The sequence below is a fragment of the Ixodes scapularis genome, unplaced genomic scaffold (assembly GCF_016920785.2).
Source record: "Ixodes scapularis isolate PalLabHiFi unplaced genomic scaffold, ASM1692078v2 PGA_scaffold2__306_contigs__length_199485367, whole genome shotgun sequence".
Lineage (NCBI taxonomy): Eukaryota > Metazoa > Arthropoda > Arachnida > Ixodida > Ixodidae > Ixodes > Ixodes scapularis.
In genome coordinates, this window is record NW_024609857.1 from 104,854,461 (window position 1) to 104,881,267 (window position 26,807).

Consider the following 26,807-nt stretch of genomic DNA (forward strand, 5'->3'; position numbering starts at 1 on the left):
CCAGGCAATGAACCTTGATGCTAGGGCGCCAATGACTCACCGAACACTCGTCCTTCGAAAAACTGGTTCTGGTCGACCCATACAGGCCTCTTGTTGCCCGAACCATCGACAGTGTATGCTTTAAAGTGAGCCGAGAGCAGACCCTTTGAAGGATTTAGGATGAGTCTGAAATCCCTGAACGTTTGGAGAGCGCGCGAAAAAGAGAAATAGGTTATGCCAGAAAACACGGACGGTACAATGTGCAATTTCGGACGCTTACCTTCCATGAGCTTTGAAACTGACTTCCTTGATTGTGCTGAACTTATGTTTACTGGGTTGCGTTCCTCGTTTTGTGATGAAATGACTGAGATCGGTCACTTTCAACGTCTCGAAATATTTGAGCTTGTCGAAGATGGTTGACGCTGCGTAGACGATTTCGCAGTTAACACCCCAAAAATTTGACACAACGAGCACCAAGTGCAAAATGTGTAGTTTTGCAAACTGCTGACGAAATCAGAAATATATTTCTTTAGAGGGCAACAATCGTAGTTTCTAACCATGCTGAAGGAGGCCCGATAGAGCATGCATGAAATATAACCAATGAATTTCTCGACAAATGAGAACTTACCTTCGCTAGCGCAGGTGACTGTTAAGTAGAATATCACAGAAAAAGTTCTCCAAACGCAGAGAATCATGACTGTTTTTCGGAATTTTGGACCAGGAGCGCGAAAGTCGACACTCCCAGGAAGTTTACATTGCTCTCGGCAAGAACGAACGGGAAGTGACGCACGATTGTTGTGACGCCAACACAGTGTTGCCGCTAACTTTTAGCGAAATGGTCAAACCAAATTTCGGTCAAACAACTGAACTGAAATCAAAACTTCAACACGATCGCCGAAAATTCCGACGCGTTGTAGAGGTTCATACCTGCAGCCTGCAGTCCCGTCGTTTTGTCTCATTAAAGCCAAAAAAATAACAATATAAAATGTTATTTCCAATAGAGTACCAATTTTTAGCTTTGTTTGTTGCTCCACCTGCCTAGATCATCTTTTTCGCACAAACGATGCGTTCAGGGCACTTTTCTATATTAATAAATTTGGCAAGCTTTGATTTTGTAGGAGTAGCAAAGGTGTTGGTGTCCTCCATTATTAAACGAAAATCCCCAGAAAAGGTTGCATTTCCAGGGTGAACTGAAAGCTTTTTCTATGTCTCGCTTCCCCTGCCCTTAATCATATGTCCCATTCTCTACTCTGAGGAGTATTGACAACCTAGACATATGGAGCACGAAACTATTGGTGTCATTGTAGAAAAGATATTAGAAAATATAAACTAAATAAAACGAAGATCACTCATTTATTTTTTATTTCATAAAAAGCAACATCTTCAGATATGGATTTCGCTCCCAGGAAAGCTTGAAGAACTGCACCTGGAAATAAAATAATACGAATTTTAACACAAAATTACCGAGTAGAACCATTCAGAAATTCAGTGACACCTAGTGGCTCAAGTGCCAGTTAAAACATAGAATCAATTCATCAATGGCAGACATACAAATGCTATGGCGTTCTTCACTGTACAGTTACTTCTCTATTTGTTTCAGTTTTAATGTTGTTGATAAAATTCACCACATTTTATTGTCATGAGCTGTCTGAGGCATGCCAAGCTGAGTATTCCAAGGATTTACATGACACCCTCAAATGCATATGGCAAAAAGCTTGTAAATCTCACCATGGTGACATCAAACAATACAGCGAACTAACGTCTCGAACGTTCAGGATTGACATCGGTGTTTGCCTTCAAATTCTTTCTTCACCAGGCACAAAAAACCCACCATTAGCAGGTACAGATAATATACACGTAGCAAGTGGCCAATACTAAAACCCCTAGAGCCACTGAATTTTCTCACAGTACTGTGAGAAAGGCAGTACTCACAGTACTGCCTAAGTAAAAACCCTCCCACTGGTGCAACGATCGACAGATTGCGGCCACAGCCACGGCAGTCACTGAGCTGCCGTAAGCCGCCACAGAGCCTCTGAGCTGCCGCGGCCGTTGCTGCCACCTGTCGTTTGTGGTGCGTTAAAATTGTTTATGCAATGCTTCTACCACCTTTGGGTACCTCTGTGGTATAAATTGTAGAGCAATATGTTACCAAGCCAATTTGTACGATCCTTTTAAAGGCTTCACCAGTCTTTGGGACCTTACTGCATATCAGGAATACTGCCACCTAGACCTTCAATGGAGCAAGACTTGCAAGCATGCCTCGCTACGGTTGCTGCCACAGTTAAATTCAGTTGCACAAAGCTCCCTTAATGCAGCTGTCAATTCCAGCACTCACTGAAATTCTGAAAAGACAACTTAAAAGTTGTTACACTGGAAACATTCCGTGGCTCCAGCCAATACCGTTACGTTATAGCATGAGCAGAAAGCAAGTTTCTGCATGTGCAGTTAAATACCGGGTGAACCAACGACATGGAGACAGAATCTCTGGCAGCACTTATTTCATGGCAGCCAGACGAAAAGCCACTGCGCTAGCCAGGGCAGTGACAATACGAGTGCTACACCCCTTGACAGGATGGTACTCATCTTGAAACGGAGCGAATGTTAGACGGACGGAGGAACGAAGTGGACGATACAAGTGCAAACAACCGAGAATTTATTTGCAATAAACCACAAAGAAACACTGAAACACACGACTTTCCAATCATAATGGAATGGCATCTGCGCATGACAGAATTGGGTGCTATCGGTTATACCAGTGGTTCTCAAGCATGGATGTGTTGGGGACCCCATGCCACCGGAGGAAGGGGAAGAGGGGGTATGAAGAAAGACCACTAGTTGCAGTGTCAAAAGGACATCCTTTTGTAGCGTAAGCTACACTGGCCGAGGTTGAGCAGTTTCGCGTGGCTCCTGGAGAGCCGTGCTGCGCATGCGCGAGGAGCAGTGACGGAACGGGCAGGACTGGTAAGTCCGTCCCCGATGCACGCGCCGCGCACATGCACCCGCTCGAAATCATGGCTCGCGCTGTCTGGTTGTTCTGGGCGGCAGCTTGGTTGCTTGATACATAACACGGCGCACAGCTGGCCAAACCAACGACGGCATCTGGCACGCCCCAGCGGAGGACTGAGGATTAATTTGGACCACCTGGGGATCGTTTGACGTGCAACCGAAAGCTCAGTTACCATGGTGCCTCCTCCGCAATAAGAAGAGCGGAGAAGCTTAACTCATCGGATCCCGAAGTAGTCACATAATGCGTATACCGTGTGTGTGTCATTGAAGCAGTAGTAAGCACGATAATCAAGCTAATCCTAGACAACCAGGAAAGCTAAGAATAACCAGCTGAACCTAAGCTTACGCTACATATATCCTAGCATAGCCGAGCTGAGCCACTGCAATCTTTTTTTACACTGCACTTTTATGTTATAGACAGAAGTGAGAAGCAGCAAGTAAAAGGATGAATGGATGGATAAATGATAACGGCTGTAACCTTTATAACAGGCGGTAGCTTGCGCCACCTAGCCAAGATCAACTAAAAAAAACATTTTCCGAGAATTAGGGATTGAGGCGAGGGCTCCGCAGAACCCCATTTGAGAGCCATTGGGTTATACAATTCCATGGGCGTTCTTCCTTGATCTAAAAATTTTACCTCACTGGCTATCAAAGCTAAGGAAGCCTGACTCACGCAGGTTGTGCCCTCCATTTTTATTCTGTGAGCCTCTACAATGTTGCGAGCTTTTTGGTCCCTGTGTTTATACAGCACAACGGCACTTTCTAGTAGAGGTCTACACGAGTAGTCACGGTAGTGCAATGCCAAATGTGAGCAAGCGGTTTCTGTTAAAGAACTACAGTGCTCCCACAGGCGAATGTTCAGACATCTCCCCGTTTGCCCCATGTACACCTTGCCGCACTAGAGGGGTATCTCACGAGAGGGGTATCTGGTATATGACGCCCTTTTTGAATGGTACGAACTCAATGCAGTGTTTGATGCTGCATCCGCTCTCCCAGTCTTTTTTTTTTGTGTTTGTGCGTTTTTCCACAGCGAAGCATATTCTGCTCAACTTACACAACCAGACCAGTTATCCTGACTCTAGGGCAGTACTATTAAGATGCTGCAGTTGCGATAAGCGATACGCATGCCAACCAAGGAACTAACATAACTTCAATGCATTCTACCCCACATAATACTGTAGAGGCATGGAATGTACTCCCCGAAGAAAGCCTGTAAAGGTTTAAATAATCCATATACAAAGGTTACTTATAGACCGACACGTGGAGCGGCTCTGTTTACCAACACGGCCGGAAGGCCGCGCATGCGCGGTAGCTATGTGGGCGAAAGCACCCGGCTCTCCGTGTTTTCGCCATTGCGCTCTATGGCGTGCGCTCATTGTTGACGTTGTAGGGACACTTGTATCTTTATTTTTGCATCGTATTTCCTCATAACGTATGTAGCATGCTATGCCCGACTATTTGAGCTCGTTGCCCGAGCCTAACGTGAGCGGTATCGAAACAAACTGTGCGTGGACGGCGTTGCCTACGAGGATCCGTACGCCGTAAACAAGGCCTGCTGGACTTCCGACGTAAAGTTGCTGCCATGAAAGTCGACGGCTCAGGTCGTCGTTTATTTAGTTTTTTCGCCAAGCCAGTTCACGGCCGACACGGTGCAGGCGTACAAGTCTCTCGAGGTCTACGATTACATCGAGTCGGTTTCCGCACTGCCGGTGGGATCAGCAGACTGTGGGTCTGCGGAAGTGTGTGTATTCATTAATTGATTAAATACACAGAGCGTCTTCAAGTCATGGTATGATATTTTTTATACCCTCATGACCACAAGGCATTACAATTCCAGTAAAGGTTTGTCCGTTCTGCATTCTTGGCGGTAACAGGTTACAAGTAACGGCGTTACTAGGAAAGCGTTACTTTTTTCAGTAACGTAGTAACCTACTTGTTACATTTTCGACACAGCAACGGGTAACGCACTTATGTTACTATTTCAAGTAACGTAGTTACGTTAGTCGTTACTGCTTCCCAAGTCTTAAAGAAATTACGCTTCAATTGTTTCCGTGTTTTAGGCGTCAAGCCATGTTTTTCTTTGAGTTTTTTCTTGTATTTAGGTGAAACAGTAAAAGGAGATAAAGTAATTATTTTCAGTTTCTGCATGAACATAATGTTTCTTGATATATGACCTGTATCGTCAAAACCGTAAAATGTGTTAAATCATAATTTAAAAAAGTAACGCAGAAGTAACGTGTCTTACTTTTTATCGGGCAACGCGTTCCTTTTATTTTTAGATAACGTAGCTCAGTAGCGCGTACCTTTTATTTGCAAGTAACGAGTAACGTATTTCGTTACTTTTTTTTTTTTTTGGTAACGCTTACAACATTGCCGTTCTGTCGCCGATCCCTTCTGCTCGCTAGCAAGGGCGTATACCGAGCCTCCGACGAGCGCTTGGCCGGTGCGTTGTGCGCGAACACCGTGGGAACAAAATCCGGGTGGTCTCGATCAGACAACGGTTTCCCTGCACATAAGCAAATCTCGGGACGGAGATTGAAATGGAAGCCGTACTTGCCTTCAAGAAAGTGTTTGCCGCACAAACGGTCGTTCGCGCGAGGCGACCATTCTTTTCGATCCACGGATTTTATCCACCTTCTACGCCTTTCAGAGTCTGCCGGGAACTTGTGGAAACTCACTCCGCTGCTTTTCTTGTACATTTAGGTGTAATTAACGGCAACACAGCTTCGCGGCATGCTGAAATGCTATGACGCCCATGCGAAACGTGCGCGCTTTTGCCCACACCCCCCGGCTCCGGCGCGATCGCAGCGCCGCCGCAGCTCCGTGACGTCAAGCCCGCGTGTCGGTGTATACAAAAAAAGGTGCTTGGAAGACATAACTAATTGGAATAATACAATCCATCCGAGTCAATGAAACTCAGGCCAGCATGACATCACTGCCAACTATCAACACTTTCACAATCTGGGCTAGCAGTTGGACTTTGCCTCCAACTGACACTGTCTGAATCCACAGTTTCATAAAAGTGCAGTCTTCCTTCCAGAAGCTAGAAGTTAAAGCTCCACTCGTAAGCAAACTTAACCAAAACAAGCACCGGTTGTTTTTTTTTCTTATTTTTTTTTCCGGGTAGCTTGGTAGTATCAGGAGAACCAATCGGTCACATGGTGCCAAGCAGATCCAACAGCGCAGGGAGGGTGGAGCAGCTCCTCAGATATGTCGCTGATGGGAATGCCTTAACCTTCTCTGTGTCTTTGTGATGCAATTTGCATTATGCTGCTTGTTTCCTAGCAACCACTTTAGTAAACAAATTTTGTTTTTATGCTGGGTGTTTAACCTACAACATGAACACAGTTTCTTGGTGACGCTGATTCCTTCCTGAAGATATTTACATGTGAGCGAGACCAAACAATCCTTACCAAATGCATCTGAACTGAACCTCATACTAGTAGGTATCTGATCTGGTACCCAAACTCGGATATTATCCTACTCTACCTGTGGAATTGGATGGGTCTGGCACCAAGTCACAAATTGGTTTCGTCGGCTGCTGCTGAATTAGCGCTATGCAGAACAACATGTGCAGTCTTGCACTCCAGTCAAGTTTCACTGTAACTGTACATATATCATCTAAATCACCTAAGGATAAGAATGATGAAGAGGTGCTCAAAAAAAGTGGTCACTTTCAGTGAAGGCAACAAAGCATAAACTTACCCGAAAACAGCATAGCCATGCTATAATCAGCTATCCTTGACTATTTTGATTCTCTAACCACTCTTCTGAAAGGAGAAACAATACATATTTAGGACGCCTGCCAAACAAAATGACGCTTTCTACGACAGAGAGGTAGTAAGATCCTGGCACAGAGAATCGAAGCAGCAGAATGAACACACATGGCCAATATTTACCGACTCAGGATCGGAGAGCCTGAATCCATAGTAGTTAACGTCACTCACTTGCTGCCCAACTTGGTCGATGGTTTTTGGAGAAAAGTCCGGCAGCTTTGGAAGCTTCACTTTTGAAAAGAGCTCATTCAAGTCATATCCTGCAATAAGAGAGGAAGGAAAATGTATAAAATCTAGCTGCAAGTGTTCTAAGACACATAAATACAAACTGATGAGCTGAGAGGCAAATCTGGAAAGTACAATCGTTAACTGTTAGCACCACACGGCTGACTCCTAGCAATTTCCTGCGACACATTTCCTGTAATGAAAAAGCGTCACATGGAAATTGATTAGACATGTGTACTGCATCCATGTTCGGCTGGAATTCGCATCTTTACTCGTTGGACGGAGCCCCAACAGAAAATTGATGTAGCATTCACGTCCATTCTGCATCCCGCGCCGGCCTCCATTAAATGATAAAAAGGAACCTTAGCACGACAATCTTGTCATGTACAAGGTGTTGAGCAAGCACGCTTACAGATGCGGTGGGAAGGTGAGCAGGAGGCAAGGAGAAAACGGAGAGATGAAATAGAAGGGGCAGAGCTGGGGTGTGAAAGATGCAAACTTTGTGCTCCGTAATCTCCAGAGCACTAGCTTTGGCAGGACTGTTTTCAAGGATGCTACACATGACAATGTTCACACTTTTGAGACACAAAATATATGTACAATGTTAATCTGAGCCGAACCTTTGCCACAATAGTGCAGGCAAAAGACAAAATTATTTTCCTAAATTCCCCCTCTAGCTAACTAACTTAGTTACCGCAAAATAAAACATTAATTTATGTAACTCTCTTAACCTACAAGACTGCCATAAGGGAGGGTACTACGTAAGGAACAAAGCACTCATATAATTACATCAACCTTAAAACAAAAAGAATTTGTAATATGTTGTCAAGGCCAGGAGTTTCCAGCGCTGCAGCACTGCACTGCAGCGCGGGCATGTAGCTTCGTCTTGCGTTTCTTTTGTGCGCCTTCTTGCGCGAGTGTTGAAGTCATGTGCTCACGCAAGACTGACTGCATCGGAGCACCGTGGAAGCTAGGAAGTCCTTGACAGTGCGTTAAAAAAACGCCGCCGTCGAGTATAGTAATTTTTTATGCTAAGAAAATTTAAGCTGTACAAAATGATGCCAATCCCTCAACATATGTTTTAGCATATCTTGAGTATACGTATTTCCTTAATAATAGGCAGTGTCATGTGGCGGCGCACCAGGGCATACTTTTCACAGCCGGGCCACATCCGACGGCATTTTTACGATCTGAAGGCTGTCTCACCCGTGGTCTGCTTCACTCCGGCGGTGACTTGATTGCGAGCAACCACGAGGTAATTTTGGGAGAATTCCTTGGCCTCCTTGGGATAGCAGGCAGCGGCGGCTGCCCCAGCTCCCATGCTCGCAAAGATCAGCTTTTTGAAGATGCCACCTGCAAGACATGTTTCCACATCAAATGAGCTGTTGCTTTTTACTTTTAACAATTTCTATTCCCATTGAAAATAAAACCCAAGTTTTGTCTTACAGTTTTGAAATGTGAAAATTCTTTTAAACAGCTGAAGTAGGATAGCCAAATGGAGTTGAATGATAGTAAGTGCTGCAATAGTAAATAAACTAAAGTTTGAAGGATTACGTGGCACACTAAGAAAATGTCTCCCTCTCCACGTAGTAATGGCAAGACGAAAGAGCAAGAATTGCAACAACCACCGCCGTCGCGGCATTCATTCGGTGATGCACGACGATGGTTGCGTCAGCGGACAACGTATGACATTGTTCACGATCTCAGACGATCTCTGACCTCCTTTTCAACATTTATTTCTCATTACCGCCACTAGCAATGGACTCCGTAAGAAATGTTGAGATGTCCTTATTCTCCAAAGAGAATGCAGTCTGCCAGAGCAGAGCTTGGCTGCATGCTTGATAAATCCCCCAGACTTTTTTCATACCCCTTTTTCTGCGTGCAGAGAGGCATATTTAGGCTGATTCGCGCACTATATAGTGTAACACATGAAATGAACCAGAAATCGAAAGAGGAGTTTTCGTGACACATAAGGATGGACCTACAATGGCACTTGAAGGGGAACTCCGCTTCATTTTTGGTTTCAAAGAAACAATGCAGTTCTCTTTAGTATCACTTAGGAGGACAACACATCAAATATTATGACCTAGTTCCATCTGAATGTTTCTTCAATGGTCCGGCAAGCTTTGCAATGCGCCAAGTTGCCAAAATCTGCTTACTCTAGCAGGCGAATTGAGGCGTAACTAACAGCGCAGTCCAGGCTCTGGTGCAGCCAACATTGAGCGAAACATCATCCATTGCTCCTTTTTGTTTGTTTTCACTTCTCCAAGCAAGCGTCAAGGATGACGTCAGCAATGTGTCCTCTCGGCGCGCTCAGCGGTGTACTTGTGATTGGCGGATTGTGCCTGAGCAGCACGCTTCTTGGCAGCCATCAGACCGTTACCGCCACTTCCCGCATCACAACCACCGTCGTCATCTGACTTTCACCGTTTGTGATTTTTGTTTCCTCGGAGTATTGTTCACACTACGTGCATAGACTGATGCTGCAGTTGTGCAGACTTCGCCAAATGTCATAGACACCATAACGTGGTGAGGAGCGCAGTGCAGGCGACACTTGTGCCTGGCACACGCCCGCCCCAACAGTGGCCCGCCTGTCGTGTAGAGAATTGCATAACATCTTGTACCACGTGATAGCCATGTTTTTGGCGGCCTGAACGAAGCCGAAGGTTTGGTTTCGATTTCTGCTTATGTTTAAAATAGGATTTAACAAAATGTATCCCACTTTTTGCGAAGCAAGTGACGTAGTGCCTTTCATTAGTGCTTTTTGAAGTGAAATCACCCACGAAATTTTCGGAATTGAGCGGAGTTGCTTTTTAAGGGGTAACTAAAAAGAAAAAGTTTTTTTTTTTCAAAGAGCCTAATTGGGACAAGCATCTCAAAAAACAATTTTTCTGCAAGAAAAAATTTTTTTTACATCAATATTTATTGCGCGAGACTGATTTTAGTTTGCGGCTATTTCGTCCGTTTTAAATCGCATGCCACGAAGTTGGTGTTCTGCGACGTCTAGCACCAGTTGGCTGCTATACTTCTCATTGGCTAAGAGTTTGATTGACTGCTTAGATCTTGGTTGTTAAACCTTTATATGCTGCAATTTCCTTTTGGGTGGCATACTTTTATGTTTAAAGAATAACCCAAGTAATGAGAGTTATTACTTTTTACAAAAGGTTTACAAGACGGGCACTTCCATCTGGATTCATGCCATAACAAACAAAAGCTTTGCCATTCTTTCATGGCCGGCGATGTGCCTCCTCCCGCCTGTCTCGCCTAAAGCCCCTTCATGTTTCAAAAGTAGCAGAATGTTTGTCAATATACGAGGCACGCGAAACGTGCGGCCCTTGGGAAGATCATGGCGGCGCAGCGCAGCACTGAGCTAGATTTCAGACGCCATAAATTTCCCAGAAGTGGTGCGCGGCACGTGCCTCGAGCATTTCCACAACAATGAATGGCGCCAATTTTCCCAGGATAGAGGGGCTTTAGTCTCGCCTACGTCGACTAGTCGTTTCGCTGAAGTGATCAGTGTTTCGTGTTGACCCAGGTGCTTGAGTGAGACTTCTTGAAGTGAAGTACCGTAGTGTGTGTTTAGCAGCTGTCACCAGTGTTAGTGACAGGAAGCGACGCGGGGGTTTGGCTTTCATAGCGGAATTTGTTACTCTCGTTTTCCTCTTTGCTTTCTTAGCGTGTTTTTTTTTTTTTTTTTGCTTGCGCGTGCAAATGTTGACTTTTTGGAGATGTCAGCTCCTGTAAAGCGGCGCCGTTACTCTCTAAAGTGCTGCGAAATGAGTGATTGTGACAGCGAGTCTTCCAGCAGCCATGTCATCCCGAAAAATCACAAGCTGAATTCTATTTGGCTGCAGGCAATCGGGCTTACCCGTAGCGACAAACGAGTCCAGGTATGTTCTTGCCATTTTGCTCTGGAGGCCTTCGAGTTTCGCACCGAGTGCACCGAACGTCCGCGACTGAGACACAGCTGTTACGTAAAAAACCTGGCACAGCAAGGTTATCACGTAACAGCTGTCGGCAGAAGCCTTCGGACTCCGAATTCTGCATTAAACAACAGATCTTTTTTTTTTTTTTTTGTCGGCTTTTGAGTTGTTTTATTTATTTTATTTATTTATTTATTTGGTACCTACATCGCCCGGTGGGCATTACAGTATTTGGTACCGACATCGCCCGGTGAGCATTACAAACAACTTTACTTACGTAAAGTTGTTCGAATTGAATGTGTACTGTTATCGTAAATCTTGGCTTGTGATTACGTTTTTGCAGATCATCTTATTCGTTTTGCTGGAGAGACGCAAACGACGGGCATAACAATCGTTTGCATGTTCCGCATACCTCCCAAAAGAACTTCTCCAGTAATCTTGCGAAACACGGAGGCCGCACCGTCCTGACTTCCCAGTCTTTTACCTGCTTTAGAGCAGTTTGTACCTGCAAGTAGGTATGACTACTGAAACTGAAACTTGGGGCAGTGCCAGAGAGGAAAGAGACTATATTCGGAAAGCTTGGTCACCCTCCCCAAATTCTTAACTCTCAAATGATTGTACCATAATAAATGCACCAACACCTCTTCCCAAAATAAAAAAAAAAGCACTATGTTCACTTAATAAAAATTGTCTCAGTTCATGCATCTGTCGGCAGGTAGGAAATCTTGCCCAAATTTATTCACACCGCATGATGAGCGCTACAAACTCGCACGAGAGTTACAGGAAAATATCGGTGGTGACTTAAGTTTCCCTGAAATTCTGTATAACCGGTCGTTTGCAGGATCGAATCATCTACTCGAGCAGTGTGTGTCGTTGTGCAAATACGTCGCAGTGCAAAACGCAGTCTCACAGCACCAAGCATAAAAACGGCAGATTTAGGACAACAATCCGGACTCCATTGTTCAATTAAAACAACATAATTTTGTTGAAAACGCCCCGCAGCTTTTTACTCACAGTATGCGTCAGGAATCTTCCACATTTTGAAACGAAACGAAGGAAGAATTACTTTTAAAAACACTCGCTGCCACAGCTCGCTGTGTCCTATCGGTCCAGCTGGACCGGATCAGCTGACGACGACAAGACTGAACCCGTTAAATGTCAACCCCACAACAACCAATTTGCGCTCCGTGTTAGTGTGGGTTTCTGCTTCCAATCCCGCACCACACACCACGAACGTTTCAGCTCTTTGTCGCATCGAGGTGTCGCACCAAACAGAGCGAGATCGCCGAAGTCAACGCAGCGCTGTCGTGAACCTTGGCTTGTGGTTGCGCACTCGTGGACCCTGCGACTCCCTTTGGTTTCAAAGCATGCACAACGATTACGAATGATACTTTCCGTCTTCTCGAAACATCTCAGAGGCACTTCTCAGGTCACGTCTTTGCTACATGTGCTCGCAAACCGAGGAGGTTTCTCGCGTCCCGTCACACCAAAACAATACCAGTGCCATGTTGAATGTGCGTTGTTGCAAGATTTTCACCGACGAAACAAATGCAACGTAAGCAAACCAGCTCTAGCTTCCAGTCTACATCGACGGCACCTCCCCCCCCCCCCCCCCTTCCCCGATCCGCGGCCGGAAGTCAAGACTCTGCATACTCCGCAGCCAAGTCAATCCAAGAGAATCCAAGAATGAGGGGCGGGGCGTACTTCTCCTCCGCGAGGGTCGAAAGAGCGGGAATTTCAAATGTGGAGAGGTTGTAACTCCGATTAAATTACGTCCTGTGGCGTAAATATTGCTAAAAAAAATTTTTGTTTTCGCAGATGATTTGTTTTGTGACATACCGTATTTGCACGAATATAACGCGACCACGAATATAACGCGAGGGCAGGTTTTGATGCCCTCAAAAAGAAAAAAAAAATATTATTACTATTATAACGCGAACCGAGGCCGCGTCTATTTCTCGCACTCGGGGACATAGCAGATGTGAAAAGTCAATGGAAATAGAAGAAATATCAGTTTATGTTTTGACTGCACTCATCCTCACAGTTCAGGTCCTTCCGTTTACAATCCACTTGGCGACTACGCAGATAAGCAGCAGCACGGCACCTGCTTGTCTGGTAGTTCATTTTTCTTCCGTGCGAGCTCGTCGGCAGCCCACAATCCAAACAAGGCACGAAGCAGAAGCACCAACACACAAACACCGGATCACTCTGGAGCAGAAACTAAACAATGCGCAGCAGAAAAAAAGACTGCTGAATCCGATACACGATCATACTTCTTGTTCTGGTCCCTCTGCATAAACAAATGCCTCGTGTTGCACGATTGCGTAAACGTTGGCGTAAACACCGGCGACTAGAGAGAACTTCGGCGCGCACTTTATTGGATGAAATTTGGTGACGTCACAACCAATAGGAGCACGGAAACAGACGCGGTCTCCTCAACCACCTCAACGCCCGGAGAAACATCGGAAACATCGTGCCTGACGAACCGTCGTCGAACGAAAGGTGAGTGGTTTGAGTTTTCCTGTGATGTGATCTCTATGTGTGTTCGTTCCACGCGTCCGAGCTGTTTCTTCGTTTCAGATCTATTTGGCGCCGCTGCCTACATTGTTTGAGCCTGCGTTCACGATTAAAACAACCATCGCAGAAAGCTGAAAGCCCGCCGAAGAACGGCGGACTTGCGAGCTAAACCTAATTCAACAAAACTATTTGATCCGACAGAATAATGTGCTTGATCTTACATTTCATGTCGACAAAGAACTGCGCTGCCTGTCTTCGTCCCTACATGTTTTATTCTTTCGTGTTTTTCAAATCTTTACCAACCCGCGTCCAATCGAATGCCCCGATCACAACAAATAGTTGGTCGTGCTCCGATGGCCCTTATCATCAGCCGGTAAGGCAGTTACGTTTTTCGTTTCTATATTTTGACCCAAGTAACGTCATATTCTCAAACTGTGAAATTCTATCACCACCTCTAGTGTTACATTCTGGTGCACCGTGCACTTGCAGCTTCCTGCACCCCTGCGAGGTTTCCTGCGATCGTACCTTGTATATTATGGATTTCTCGCCGCACGCGAGTGCTCGAAGGCGTGCTATACACTCTGTAACATAGGTTGTGTGCAGAAAAGGCACAGGCCCGAGCACAAAAGCGCCCTTTTTGCACGAGCAGCCGTGCAAAAAGAACATTCTGCGGAGCTACGCCCTCGCACCCGTGCCTCTGCTGCACACAACTTATTAATAACCGAGCCGTTCTCGTTTTTGTTTTGCATATTACTGTGAAAGAAGTGTCATTGTTGTTTTCTTCTCAAACAAAACTCACACGCTAGACAAAAGCAAACAGATAGGAGTCTGCACATTCACACCCTTTTCTCCCTTGTGCGACAGGTTATAGCTGGTCGCGATTCAACACTGTTTCTTTTGAAGCTGATGGGCACCACAAGGCGTGAAAGAGGTGACTTGCAGCTTTGCCAAGGCAGCAGCAGGACACTACAAGCCTTCGCATTAACTGGCTAGCCAGTGCCGCTCTGTTCTGAACAGCACTGCGTGCCATGCAGAGGGTTTGTGCAAGCTCGCTGGGTGGCGACGCTAGCCACGGTAAGTGCATCCTATGCAGCTTTCTTTTAGGGATATATATGGCTTGCAGGCCATGTCGTGCATGTGCCACCCGAGGGACAGCAGTGCCAGTGGCAAGGCTGTGCTGATGGTAATCACCACTGCACTGTGTTTTCATTCAATAACTACTGAAAAGGAACCAAGTACTTCCGAGAGGTTCTCAGTTGTGCTTTGATGAACTCCAGCTCGCTTATGAACAGGTGGATGGCACAGCTGGCCTTTCCTAATGGACTTGATGTCTGTGTTAACAATGCAACGAGACTTCTTTTTAGTTTGGGGCGTTGTTTCTGCTGCGGATGACTAGCGTTGCAGTAGAGAAATATGCAAAATAGTGTAATGCTGGCATTAGTTACCTAAATTAATGGCGGGAATGACTGACCTACATTTCCACCGACTGCATTTCTCAGAGGAATAGCCTGGACTAGGTAGCTCGCTGCACTATGTCCTTCCTCCTTAGCCTGTACAACTCGGCGTCTTTTCCTGATTGTCTTATGTGGCTGCTTCTGTGTTTGCCTAGGCACTCGGTTGAAATAGTGAAAGCTGTCTGCATTGCACATAACTGCCATGAAAGCCAGTGTGGACGTAGCTGGGGTAGCCCCCAATATGGCTTCTCTAGCTCGACACAAGTAATGTTCCTACCACTGTCGTGTATGATGCCAATCCAAGATTGAAATATACTTGTGCTTTTCATTGCCGTGACGTCACGCAGGCACATAGCCAGGATTTTGTTTTTGGGGGCGGCAGCGGCGGGGCGGGCCGGGCCGGGCTCCATGAACCCCCTCTAGTTACGTGCTTGTGTCACAGGATGACGGGCTCACGGTTCGAGCGGCTGTGTAGAAATGAACTATGCCGAGCATTTGTTTCGTGCTGCTGGGTGGGATTTGGGGCGACCTTCCAAAGCGTTCTTTTCACACCATGAAACTGTTTGTGATCAGTTGTGAACAAAGTCTACAGCCCTAAGAGTGAACCTTTGCCTTCCCATGACGTCTCAATTTCAATGTTGCCAGTAGAGCTTTTCACTTTGAAAAACACAATGATGACCAAAATTGTAAATTCTGTAACTTTGCAAAAAAAAGCTATTTCGGCAAGATATTTCGGTTACTATTTCAGCGATGTTTGTTGATGTGTTTAGCAAGTTTTTAGGCAAATCGGGGACAATGAAGAAAATGCCGGAGTTCCCTTTTAAAACATAGAATGCACATAGTACACAATGGAGAATTTGCATGCCAATCATTCTCTTAGGAGTGTGAGTCGAGCCCCTTTGAGGCAGTTTGCTGCCGCAGCGTGCACTTTAATCTGCCCGAGAAGAGAAAACGAGATGAATGACGAGTAGGATATCTTTGTTCCAAGGCTTCTTGAGACAGGCAAGGCTAGGGAACCAGTATTGTTGCTTCTTACTACCCGGTACGAGACTCCAACCCGACATGCAAGGAAGTCGAAAGGCCTCTTCATGTGCCCTCTTTCTGCTTCCTTGTGCCTTGAGTTTTAGCTGTGTCTACAATTCACGCTCGCCTGCATGCCTACTCTTTTGGTCTCTTTTTTGTTCACTGTGTTACTGAAGTTTTCTGTCTTGCTGTCCCAGAATAGCATTGTGGATGCACAGAAATCGCCTGCGGCTCTTTAATATTGCTTTTCCCGGTACCACGGCATGAAGGAGGTGGCCTCTCTCCCTTCCAAGCAGCTGCGATATACTACAAGCACTGGGTTACAACTAGGGATGTCGCGAACCACCCTAGGTTCGATTTCAAAAGGTTTCGATATTTGCGAAGCGAACTGAGGTTCGATTTCGAAAAATTTAGATATTTTCGTATTGACCGAGGTTTGAATTCGAAAAATTCGTAACTTTTGACCACAGCGGAGTTTCGAATTCGAAAATTTCGAAGCTTTCACGGTTTCTAAAATTTCGAATTTGAATATTTCGAATATTTGTTTACTTCAGGTTCGATAAATTCGAAGATTTCGAAATTCTTTGGAAACAAAATTCGAAAACTTCGAACGCTTCGAATTTTTATAGACATGAAGTTCGAACAATTCAAAAATTTCCAATTTCTTTCTGTATAAAGTTCGAAGGTTTTTATTCTTTTTTAACGCTAAACTAAAAAAAAAAAAAATTAGAAGATTTAAAATTTTTTTTTTATTCCAAGTTTTCGAAGTCCGATTTTCAAGTTTTTCCACAGTTTCAGTTTCAAATAACGTTTTCACGACTCATTGGTTTTCACAATATCAAGTTTAGAAAAGTTAGGGTGTGATATCTAGATTCTGCGAAGTTGGTCAGGCAATTAAATGAGACGACGAGTGCCCCGGGCGTGATAGAATATTTGTCAGTGAAGAATTGTGACCGCCAGCCCCGGGGGGGGGGGGGGGGCGGGGGGGGGGGGGGGGGGTTTTAAAGGGGTTATGACACGCCAAAAATAAAATATTATATAACTATACTGCTAGGATCCATTTTATGTTCCTATAATCCTGCTAAATTTGTTTTGAAAAAGGCGCGATAATTTCGTGGATAAATCTATTTATATGCGCGCCCCTCGGAGGGGCAGATCCGGGCGGACCTGGAGGCTGATGACGTAGGCAGCCTCCAGCGTGGTGTCTAATTGCACGCACTCACAGACTCTGCTTTCTTGGCGTATTGAGCCTCAGCTTCCTCGTTTACCTTCCACGTTTCCAGCATCTGGTCCGTGACGATTACGTCTATGGCATCGATCGCCTTGTCGAAGTGTTCAACATTGATCGCAGCAGCGATGAGAGTGATTGCTATCAAGAGATGTTGGAAGCTGTTCATTTTGACTGCGACCCGTTGGCGACGAGCTCCAGCGACGACGAGTTCGCCGTGGTCACCGTCGTCCGGGAATGTCTCGCAGACGCATGCAGGGTGGAAGGTCAACCGGCCGGGGGGCGAGAGCGAGAATAGCTTACAGTTTACCGAGCTGTTTGAGCGGTTTTGTTCGTACCGCGACGAGAAGAGCTTGGGTGATCATGGGGGCGCCTAGAATGGGAGAGTGTTCATGGTCACGTGGTTTATGGACACCATGGTGTGACTAACTTGAGCAGTGTTGCCTGGTCGCCAGATGAAAATTATAAAAATTCGTAAATTGAATATTGCAATTATCAGAGCTCTAAAAATTGCGTAACTTGGTGTATATACTAAGTAGCCTATGAGCATTCCATTTCAAGAATAATCTATCCGTTTAATTTTCGTGTCATAACCCCTTTAACCTGCATCACGCAATAGTGATTACACGAACACACTGTTTTACGAGACTCATCCAGTTCGAAACAGCCAGGGGCGAGCAGGAGGTTGAGGCTCAGAAGAACCTTGAGGCGACCTGGCAAACTAGCTCGCCACCCCTTGCACGCTGGTAGTAATTCGATCCGGTGAAGTTTATAATTGTCCTGGAGGTTTATTTTCTGGGACGGAGGAATCGCCTCGCAAAAAGCACAAAAGCCGACACTACTCGAGGTCGAGGAGCGTTCTACCATACAAGTGGTGTCGGAAGAGGAAAAACGGGGGGAAAGAGGGTAGCGGACGGGGGGAGCTTCAGCCTCTTTCTCTCCCTTGCAGGTATTTCGGACCGTTAAAGAAAACAATACGGGAAAAGAGGGCGTGGTCGAGCTTATTTTAATCTGAAATTATTTATGCATATGTGTAGCTACTGTCGCTCTTCACTGCATAAAAGGTTGCGTCGATGGTCATTGTTAGAAACTCGTTGTCAGAAGGCACTACTCGTCACATGCTTAGTGGTTCGGAAGTTCAAAGCTGTCTTTTCGACCTAAATACCTGTGCGGATAGTAAAAAAAAAAAAAGAATAAATGCGGGAATAAAAAGCAGGAGAAAAAAAAACTATTAAGAATTCGTCGGAAGTGTTATATTCTTGCATATTCAGAGGTTCAGAACTTCGAAACAATTTTCTTTTACCAAAATGTGTACAGGCTAGAAGAAACACGTCCCAGGAACGTGAAGCGAAAAAAAAAAAAAAAAGTTTTCTTTTAATGACGTGCTGAACTTAAACACTATTAGATATGTACTGTCTGTGGTGTTAATTTAAATGCGATACCTCAAACAACTTAGACGAAAATAAATATCAAGTTTAGGTCATAATTGCATCCAGATACATGTTTGGACATTTCTTCGAAACTCACGTTGAATAACAATCATCACATCTTAAGACGGCACTTACCTAGGCTATACATAGATTATCCTTAAAAAAGTATACCATAAATAGCTCCGGCTGCAACGTGCTTCAAATCTGGCACAAATGATAATCGTCAAAAACCCGTCGTCCTTCCTCGCCCCTTCGGGGATTTATATCTTTAAACCTAAGCATGCCAGAACATCGAAATAAACGACATTGTCTTTTGTAAGGAACGCAGCACCGCGTGTAAAAGTTCGAGAAAAAAAACATTACGAATGTACCCCACTACTTGAAATCAAATGAAACCGTCCGCCGTTCTTTCGAAGTTCGACAAATGTCGAACTTTTACCCTAAAAGTTCGAAGTTCGTCGAACTTCTGACATTTCAGAATTCGAAAGTTCGAAACTTTTCGAAAATTCGAAATTCGTCGAATTTTTTGGTCAGTCAAGTTCGAAAGTTCGACAAGCATCGAACCTTGCAGCGCAATAAGTTCGAAAAAGATCGAATTTTTTTAGCGTAATAAGTTCGACGGTTCGAAAAGCGTCGAAGTTCTTAGCTTACCAAGTTCGAAAATTCGACCTCCGTCGAATTTTACGATATAGACAATTCGAAAAATCGAAATCTTTCGAACCTTTCGAACCGCTTGATTCGATCATCGAAACTTCGATTCGAAAAAAGTTCGCGGCATCCCTGGTTACAACTGCAGCTAGCCCATGGGTACCGTTCTGCGTCCTGCACTGCATGTAGTTCTGAAAGCCATGTGAAAAGGCAGGTGTGACCTTTTTAGGCACTGTCACTTTGTTTTGTGCATTTTCTGCCGCTTTTTCGGGGCAACTTCTTTTTAAGATTCAAATATTAGAAAACGGACTCAAGTGAGAGAGGGGGTTCTCTGAGAAGACTGGCTTCTTTGCTAAACCATTGGGACTGGTATTATATCTATAGAGTTCATGTACACCTTACATCATGTACTTTTTCTTTAGTTTTATTTTACTCGGTACTTATACTTCGATGTTACACGACAGCCACTAAAAATGAGGAAAAAACAAAAAAAAAATGTTGACTTGTCGGTTTTCTTATTTTGTTTTTTTGCAATATGTTGGAAGAGTAAATGATGTGGTCGGTCATTCATGTTATTTTTCCTACACGCACGTCCAGCCTATGTTTACATAAAGCCCCAATTGCCCCTTAGCAACGGAAATAATCTGTGCGACAGACTAGGCGGCAGCATTGTGGACGGAAACTGGCCTGATTATATCTGCCATGTTTAGAAACTACATTTGATGTCAGGTTATGAATTCATTAGCAAATTGTCCCCAAAAGAATCTACATCACTCTGCCAGTCAATCGCTGCCGTCAGTTGTCGTGACGTCACGTCCAGCAAAGAAACTACAAACTAGTATTCTTCTTTTTTTTTTTAATGGCAGGCCTCTGCTGTTGATGCCACATAGCACGTCAACACTCAAGCAATTCTTCTGCTCTTGACCTCTCCGGTTTCACCTTGCGAAGTCATGACGGTGTCTGCTTTTGTTTGCGGTATTTCCCATGTGTCGACGTGAGAAGGCAGCGGTTGTATCGCCAAGGAAGTAGCAATCAATCTGTGGATTTGCTCCAGCGGCACAGTGTTACAAACAGGACTCTTTCACCAAAGGCAAAGTCTAACGACTCGCCCTACAGTTGCCAGCATCGTGCAGCCGTGAATGCGTAACTTGTCCGAACGCTTTTATGCTTTCGTCTGTGTACAGTGACAAAATGACTCGCTGAATGCGAAATGCCGTACAGCAAACTACAGTAGAGTCTCATTAATTCAAACTCCAGGAAGTCACAGATTTTAGTTTGAATTATCAGAAATTCATCTAAATATGATACTAGATGGCATTATGATTTGTTACATGGATAGCTACTCAGACAAAGCAGATTTTTGCCAGTTTCCTCTACATAGGCCTAATTATAAGTACAGGCATAACACATTAGTGAAAGAGCTGTGACATTAAGTTTATTCATCCGGCAAAAAATTTGTCGATTGTGGACTGTTTAGTCAGCACATACGATCTCAAAATAAAATTTTCAATACCAGCCAATGCAAGTAGCTCTTTACGGGACTCTTCCTTTGCAAACAGAAAGTTCCGGAGCTGAGCGATGTGCTCAAAGCTATGGCTGTGACAGTTGGTAGTGGGTCATCCCTTTCTTCATCGTCATCTTCACTCTCACTGCTGCACTTTGCTGGCATTACTTCCTGTACTATGTCCTCTAATGAGTCATCACGACAAACACACACATCATCGTCGAAACTAGCATATTCCGCCTGCTCGGCGTTCACATTATGTGCTTCAAGGCCAGAAAGCATGATGCCAGTGAGCTGGTCCTCATCCTCGATGTCTTGGTCATCATTGTTAGTCTTGAAGCACATAATGTGAACGCTGTTTTCTGCTAATGTGTGCCCGCTTGAGCCCCGTTGAGTGTGCTTCTTTATGAGCACCGGTGCACTGAAAGCACGCTCCACAGGTATTGCTACTCTGTGGTGCACCGGTGCTCGGAAAGAAGCGCACTCAACGGGGCCGCGAGAACAAAAAAAAGATATGAATTAAGCGTAAACGCCATTCGGATTAAGCGGCTTATAAATACATTAAAAACATAGCGGGACAACCAAATTTTTCAAATCTGTTTGAATTATCCGGAAGTACAAAATATCCAAGCTTCAATTATTGTGAGCCTATTGTATCAATCACTTTCTGTAGCAACTTTGCGCTTAAAATTGCAATAAAGTGATTTTTAGGCAGAATTCATTTTTTCGGACTGCTCGATTATTCTGAGTTTTGCGCTATCCCCATCGAGTCCGAAATATTGGTCGGTGACTATCAAACTTAAACACAATGGTTACACACCACAGGTCCCGAGGACCATGACATCAATGACCTTGTTCAACGCAGCAGCGGAACACTATGGGCGGGACCCTGGGTCGACGCACCGGCCGGCTCATGGCTGCTGTCCTGTACCCTGCACGGCACTGCGTGTGGCTTAACTGGCCAAGCAGAGGGTCATCGCGTGACTTTTATGAGGCGTCGCTAGCCATTGTAAGTATATTTTTTGACACTCATGTCTGGTGATGTACTTTGGTGCTGTACAACGGAATACATTTGGTGGCAGTTCAATCTTGCCAATTAGGCCATTTTGAAACGGAACACATTTAGTGGTGGCTCGGTTTAGGTTTCCTGGCTTGGCAATCTTGCAGCAGTGTCTGGACTCAACACAAACCTTTTTGTACTTCATTGTCAGGGATAGTGTAATTTCTGCAATACTGTCGAAGCAACTTCTGCACGCGAACAAGATGCAAGACGAAGCCACATGCTTGTGCCCAGTGCTTGTGCCCGGTGTACTTCACGAGTTCATTTCGGCGTTGCCACTCCACGCGTCCATGCACTCGCTGCACCGTGAGAGTCAAGTGTGCACCACAATGCACTCCCGTCATGCAGCACTCAGGAGAGGAACGAGAGCAGACAACTGGGGTTTTTCCGCCATAAGAGACGAGAGAACCTAAAAAAAAAGAAAGCACGTCCCACGGGCAACAAAATCGGACGCGAGCTGTGCTATTCATTCTGTGAAGCAAGCAATCGACAACCTGTGCTTCATTTGCAAGTTTTTAGTCATTTCGTTGCCAGACAGACGTTGAATTACATCAGCGGATAAGGATAGGTTCAGAACAAACGTCAGCTACCGCGAGATCTCTGTCGCAATCCGTGCGGGGGTGAAAAGTTGGGACGTTAGTTGACAAACCTCGCCCGCCCCCCTGTCCATCACCTGACCCCATTCTGCGAATGTGGCTATAAGCGAGGGAGCATGATCATGTGGCAAAAGTTTCTCAAGCGCGACTGGCCCAAGGAGCACATACTTTCCACAGCACTGTCAGTTTAGGGGTCCACAGAGGATATTTGTGCGTAGTACTGTAGAAGCCACAGGCCGGAGTGGGGGGGGGATTGGCAAATTTCGTCCGAATGTTTAGCGAAGAGCATCAAGGGGCTAATTTTCCAAGGGAAGAATGGTGATGTGCGGGTACAAAAATAAGGGTCCAAGCACCGTGAGCAAGAGGAGAGTTCTTTCTTTTCCTCCTCTTGAACTGCTAGCCGTATACTACCTTTAGGTCTACCCACTAGTCATTCCAACCAGAGCTCTGTGTTCTGATGTCCACACACATTTTCGTCTCCCCCTCTCCCTCAGTGTTTTGGTGCATACTCAAATGCTCTGCATCATTAGCAGATTTTTTTTTTTTTTTAAAGGAGGGGGAGTTGTTTCTTTTTCAGGTTAACTTTTTCTTAATGAAAAATCATCATACCCCAGCTTTTCTTAGGAAGAAATTATTAGTTTTTGGTGACATAACAAATATTAGGTCAACAAAACACATCTGGGCTGCATTTTGCCCGTGAAATAAGTATCTCCTTGCAAACTCCCCCTTCTCCCCTCTCCACCCCACCCAGCCTGACCTATAAATTCACCCCTGCTCTTCATTGCCCTGCATGTTTAGGTCAGATGTTGTTCCTGTTGACTTGATGGACTCCTTTGTTCTCTTCATTCATTATAGGTTTCAAACCGTCCTGAATCGTGGACCAAGCCTTGCAAGACTTCACTCTTATGCCCTGTCCTTTTTGGTGGATCGGGACTTGCCATCTTCCCTTCTCGTGGCTCCCTGTCGTAATTAAATAAATTGTATTTTTTTCTCATGACAGTGCACACCTACTGGTAAACGTCACAAAAAGAGTGTGGTAAATCCATGCCACAGATTACTGTGAAACATGCGAGAAGGTAATTGTCGTGTTCCGAGGCGAGAGGAAGGTCAAAGCCCGGAGCCGCAAACCAATACCCGTGAGTCCTTTATCGAACCTTAAGCGTATCTGCCAGTCACGCGCATCTCGGACCCTCACACGTGGCCCAGCCAGCTCACCGCCTCACATGCCACCAGACTTCGTCTTCTTTATACGACGCCTCCCCCTTTCAGCCTCATCGTCCATAGCGTTCCGGTGGTCGTGAAATTCTCCCACTTCGTGTTATGGTTGCTTGAGGATCGTTCTCCCAGTAACCGGCCGGCTGGCTGTCGCTGTCGGGAATCGCGGGCTGGAGATGGTGCCGTGTGCGTCGTATCGTTCCCTGGTCGGTTTCTACAAGGTAAGACCAAGGTGGTCCGGCCGCTCCCGCCTGAATCCACACTGCTGCATGTGGGTGTAGCTCCCTGCCATTTCTTGTACGGCGGCGCCTATTATAGTTAGACGCCTCTCTTGTCTTCCGTTTCCTGTATCATTGCCGATACTTCCTGGAGTGTTGCCAGAGAGGTACTGGGCGCCGTTGGAAGAGTGGAGTGTAACTTGTGCCCCATCAAAAGTTCGGCAGGGGAAAACCCTTTGGGCCCAGGGATGGTTCGGTAGGCCAGAAGAGCTTGTGCTGAATTCAAGGTTTTCTTCGCAGTCTGCACCGCTCTCTCCGCTTCTCCGTTACTCTGGGGATAATACGGGCTTGAAGTAACCAGTTCGACTCCCCACTCTCTGGCGAATCACCGGAACTTGGTTGAGCCAAACTGGGGACCGTTGTCGGAGCGGATGACTTCTGGGCAACTGTGTCTAGTGAAGTTCTGGCTGAAAACCTTGATAATGTCCTCTGTGGTTGTTCGAGGTATTTCTTCAAGTTTGAAGAACTTCGAGTAGTAGTCGACGATGTCTATATACTTCTTCCCCCTGAACTGGAAAAGGTCCGTTCCAATTTCCTGCCAGGGACGATCGGGTAGTGGAGTCTGAAGAAGGGGTTCTGTATGTGGTCGTCTATATTGCCGACAAGTAGGACGGCGACTCACATAGTCATGTATTTTCGTGCTTAAGCCAGGTCACCAGACGGAGTCTCTGGCTCTTGCCCGGCATCGGACAACACCCTGATGGCCGCTGTGCAATCGCTCCAAGACTTCTCCTTGCAGACTAGGCGGGATCACCAGCCGGTCGTTACGCATTGGTAATCCCTGCACGACCGAAAGGTCTGCGGCGAGACTCGCGAATTTGCTTAAGTTAGGAGGAAGTTTGTTCCTTGCCGGCCATTGTTTTTCGCTGTATTCCATAACCCTTGATGTGGTTGGGTCTTTGGAAAGCTCTGCCTTCAGTCTGGACAAAAATGAGGTAGAGGCTGGAAGGAGTTCCAATGTTAGCATTTCATACTCGTGAACCAACGTTTCACTGATCTCTACGGTGTGCCTTGAGTCTGTAGACTGGCGTGTGGTCGGTAGGGGTTTCCTGGAGAAGACATCCGTGGTGAACATCTCTTTGCCCGGTACGTGGGATATTGCAAAGTCATACTCAAAGATGCGCATCCTCAGACGCTGTAGCCTTGGTGTCATTTCGTCAAGACGTTTCGTTGTGAACAGTGGCACCAGAGGCTTGTGGTCTGTTTCGATGTGGAATCTCTTTCCTACCAAGTAGGTCCGGAAATGTTCACAGGCCCATACGATGGCCAAAGCCTCCTTTTCAACTTGGGCGTATCTCTGCTCCATTTGTGTCGTGGCTCTCGATGCGTATACTACTGGGCGTCTTTTGCCGTTTTCCTCTTGGAGCAGAACCGCCCCCGGTGCAAACGAAGACGCATCTGCCGACAATGTAAGTTGTGCATCCGGTTTATAGAGTGTGAGCACAGGAGTCTTGCATAGGAGATCTTTGATGTTAAGGAATGCTTCTTCCTGAGGCTCGCTCCAGAGCCAGCTAGCATCCTTGTGTAGCAGATCTCGAAGTAGATTAGGTTTCTCGGCTATGTCGGGAAGAAATTTCCCAAGGCGGTTGACCATCCCCAAGAATGATCGCAGGTCTGCCAAGCTTCCAGGTGCCGACATCTGGACGATCGCTTCCGTTTTCTTAGGGTCTGCCGCAATGCCCCTGCTGTCCAGAAGGTGGCCCAGAAACCTGATGCTCTTTCTGGAGAACTCGCACTTTGAGGTGTTCAGGGTCACTCCAGAGTCGTGGAGGCGGCGGTGTACCAACTCAAGATTTATGTTGTGTTCCCTTTTGTCACGACTGAAAACTAAGATGTCATCCATATGACATACTTGACCTGGGATTCCCTCTAGGATCCTTAGCATCTCCCGCTGATAGGCTTCGGGCGCTGTCGCAATGCCAAACGGGAGTCTTTTGAATTGAAACCGTCCCACTGGTGTGATAAAAGTCGTCAGTTCCTTTGACTCTGGGGCTAGTGGTGCTTGCCAGTAGTCGGCATTGGCATCTAGTTTGCTGAATACTGTCACCCTGGCGAGTCTTGCCAAGCTCTCCTCTATGGTTGGCATGATAATCCGCTCCGGCACCAGTTGCGGGTTTAGCTGTGTATAGTCAACGCAGATACGAAGAGAACTGTCTTGCTTTTTAGCCACCACCATGGGTGCGCACCATGCTGCCGCATGGTCGACTTTTTCAATAACGTCCATGTCTTGCATCCGTTGCAATTCCTGTTGAGTGCTGGGTAGCAGAGGTAGAGGTACCCGTCTCGGGTATGTGATTGCGAATGGTCTCGCATCAGGGTGAAGCGCGATCTTGTACTTGGAAAAGCAAGGGGTACTTTTACGGAGGTGGTCATACTCCGGCTTGCTTTCGGCTTTGACTTCGTTCAAGCTAGGTAGCACCTGAAGGGCTTCAATTGCAGGCCGCCCCAGCAGTGGGTGTTTTAGCTGGTCGGACACATAGATAATTTCTTTAGTAGTGCGCCCATTCCAGGTTACCGTCGCCGTGAACTTGCCTAGCGTGTTCAGCGGAGTGTGGCCTGCTCCATAAAGATCCGTCCCTGTTGTCTGCAAAGTTGCAAATGTTGTCGCGTCGCACATATTGGGAGGGATAGCTGTGACGTCCGCCCCCGTGTCCACCTTGAATGTGATGTCTTGGTTGTTTACTTTGGCTGTAATGTACCAGGTTTCCCCTGGTACATTGCCCGTTGCTTGAATGTACGAACTCGCCGAGGAAGACTTCATTCAGTCCTTGTCTGTGCTCTTGTATACTGAAATTTTCTCGAGTGTGTTTGGAAAAACAGACGCTCTCAAAGTGGCCTAGCTTTTTGCAGGCGTTGCACTTCTTGCCTTTTGCGGCACATTGAGACTTGGCGTGTTTCCGTGAACTGCCACACCATCGGCACGTCCATGGCGAATTATTGGACAG

General features: G+C 45.9%; 2 protein-coding genes across 7 annotated transcripts in view; both read right to left on the reverse strand.

The window, feature by feature from the left end:
* LOC120835932 (ADAM 17-like protease) overlaps positions 1 to 787 on the reverse strand; it is a 33,945-nt gene extending 33,158 nt beyond the window's left edge. For 2 of the 5 annotated variants that reach the window (XM_042291972.1, XM_040205371.3), the window contains exons 1-3: positions 608 to 787; positions 260 to 401; positions 41 to 174 (exon numbers count right to left, since the gene is read on the reverse strand). In XM_042291972.1, coding sequence (XP_042147906.1) covers positions 41 to 174; positions 260 to 401; positions 608 to 674 — 343 coding nt within the window. In that variant the 5' untranslated portion in view covers positions 675 to 787. The remainder of the gene's footprint in view (positions 1 to 40; positions 175 to 259; positions 402 to 607) is intronic. The other 3 variants (XM_040205372.3, XM_040205370.3, XM_042291973.1) reach the window with 2 other exon arrangements.
* Positions 788 to 1,313: 526 nt separating this feature from the next.
* The window catches only part of LOC120835938 (MICOS complex subunit MIC27), a 53,504-nt gene continuing 28,010 nt past the window's right edge, over positions 1,314 to 26,807 (reverse strand). Inside the window, exons 6-9 of one of the 2 annotated variants that reach the window (XM_040223127.2) lie at positions 8,193 to 8,339; positions 6,933 to 7,021; positions 6,691 to 6,755; positions 1,314 to 1,405 (exon numbers count right to left, since the gene is read on the reverse strand). In XM_040223127.2, the coding sequence (XP_040079061.1) occupies positions 6,744 to 6,755; positions 6,933 to 7,021; positions 8,193 to 8,339 (248 nt within the window). In that variant the 3' untranslated portion in view covers positions 1,314 to 1,405; positions 6,691 to 6,743. Of the gene's footprint in view, positions 1,406 to 6,690; positions 6,756 to 6,884; positions 7,022 to 8,192; positions 8,340 to 26,807 lie in introns of both variants that reach the window. The other variant, XM_040223126.1, reaches the window with a different exon arrangement.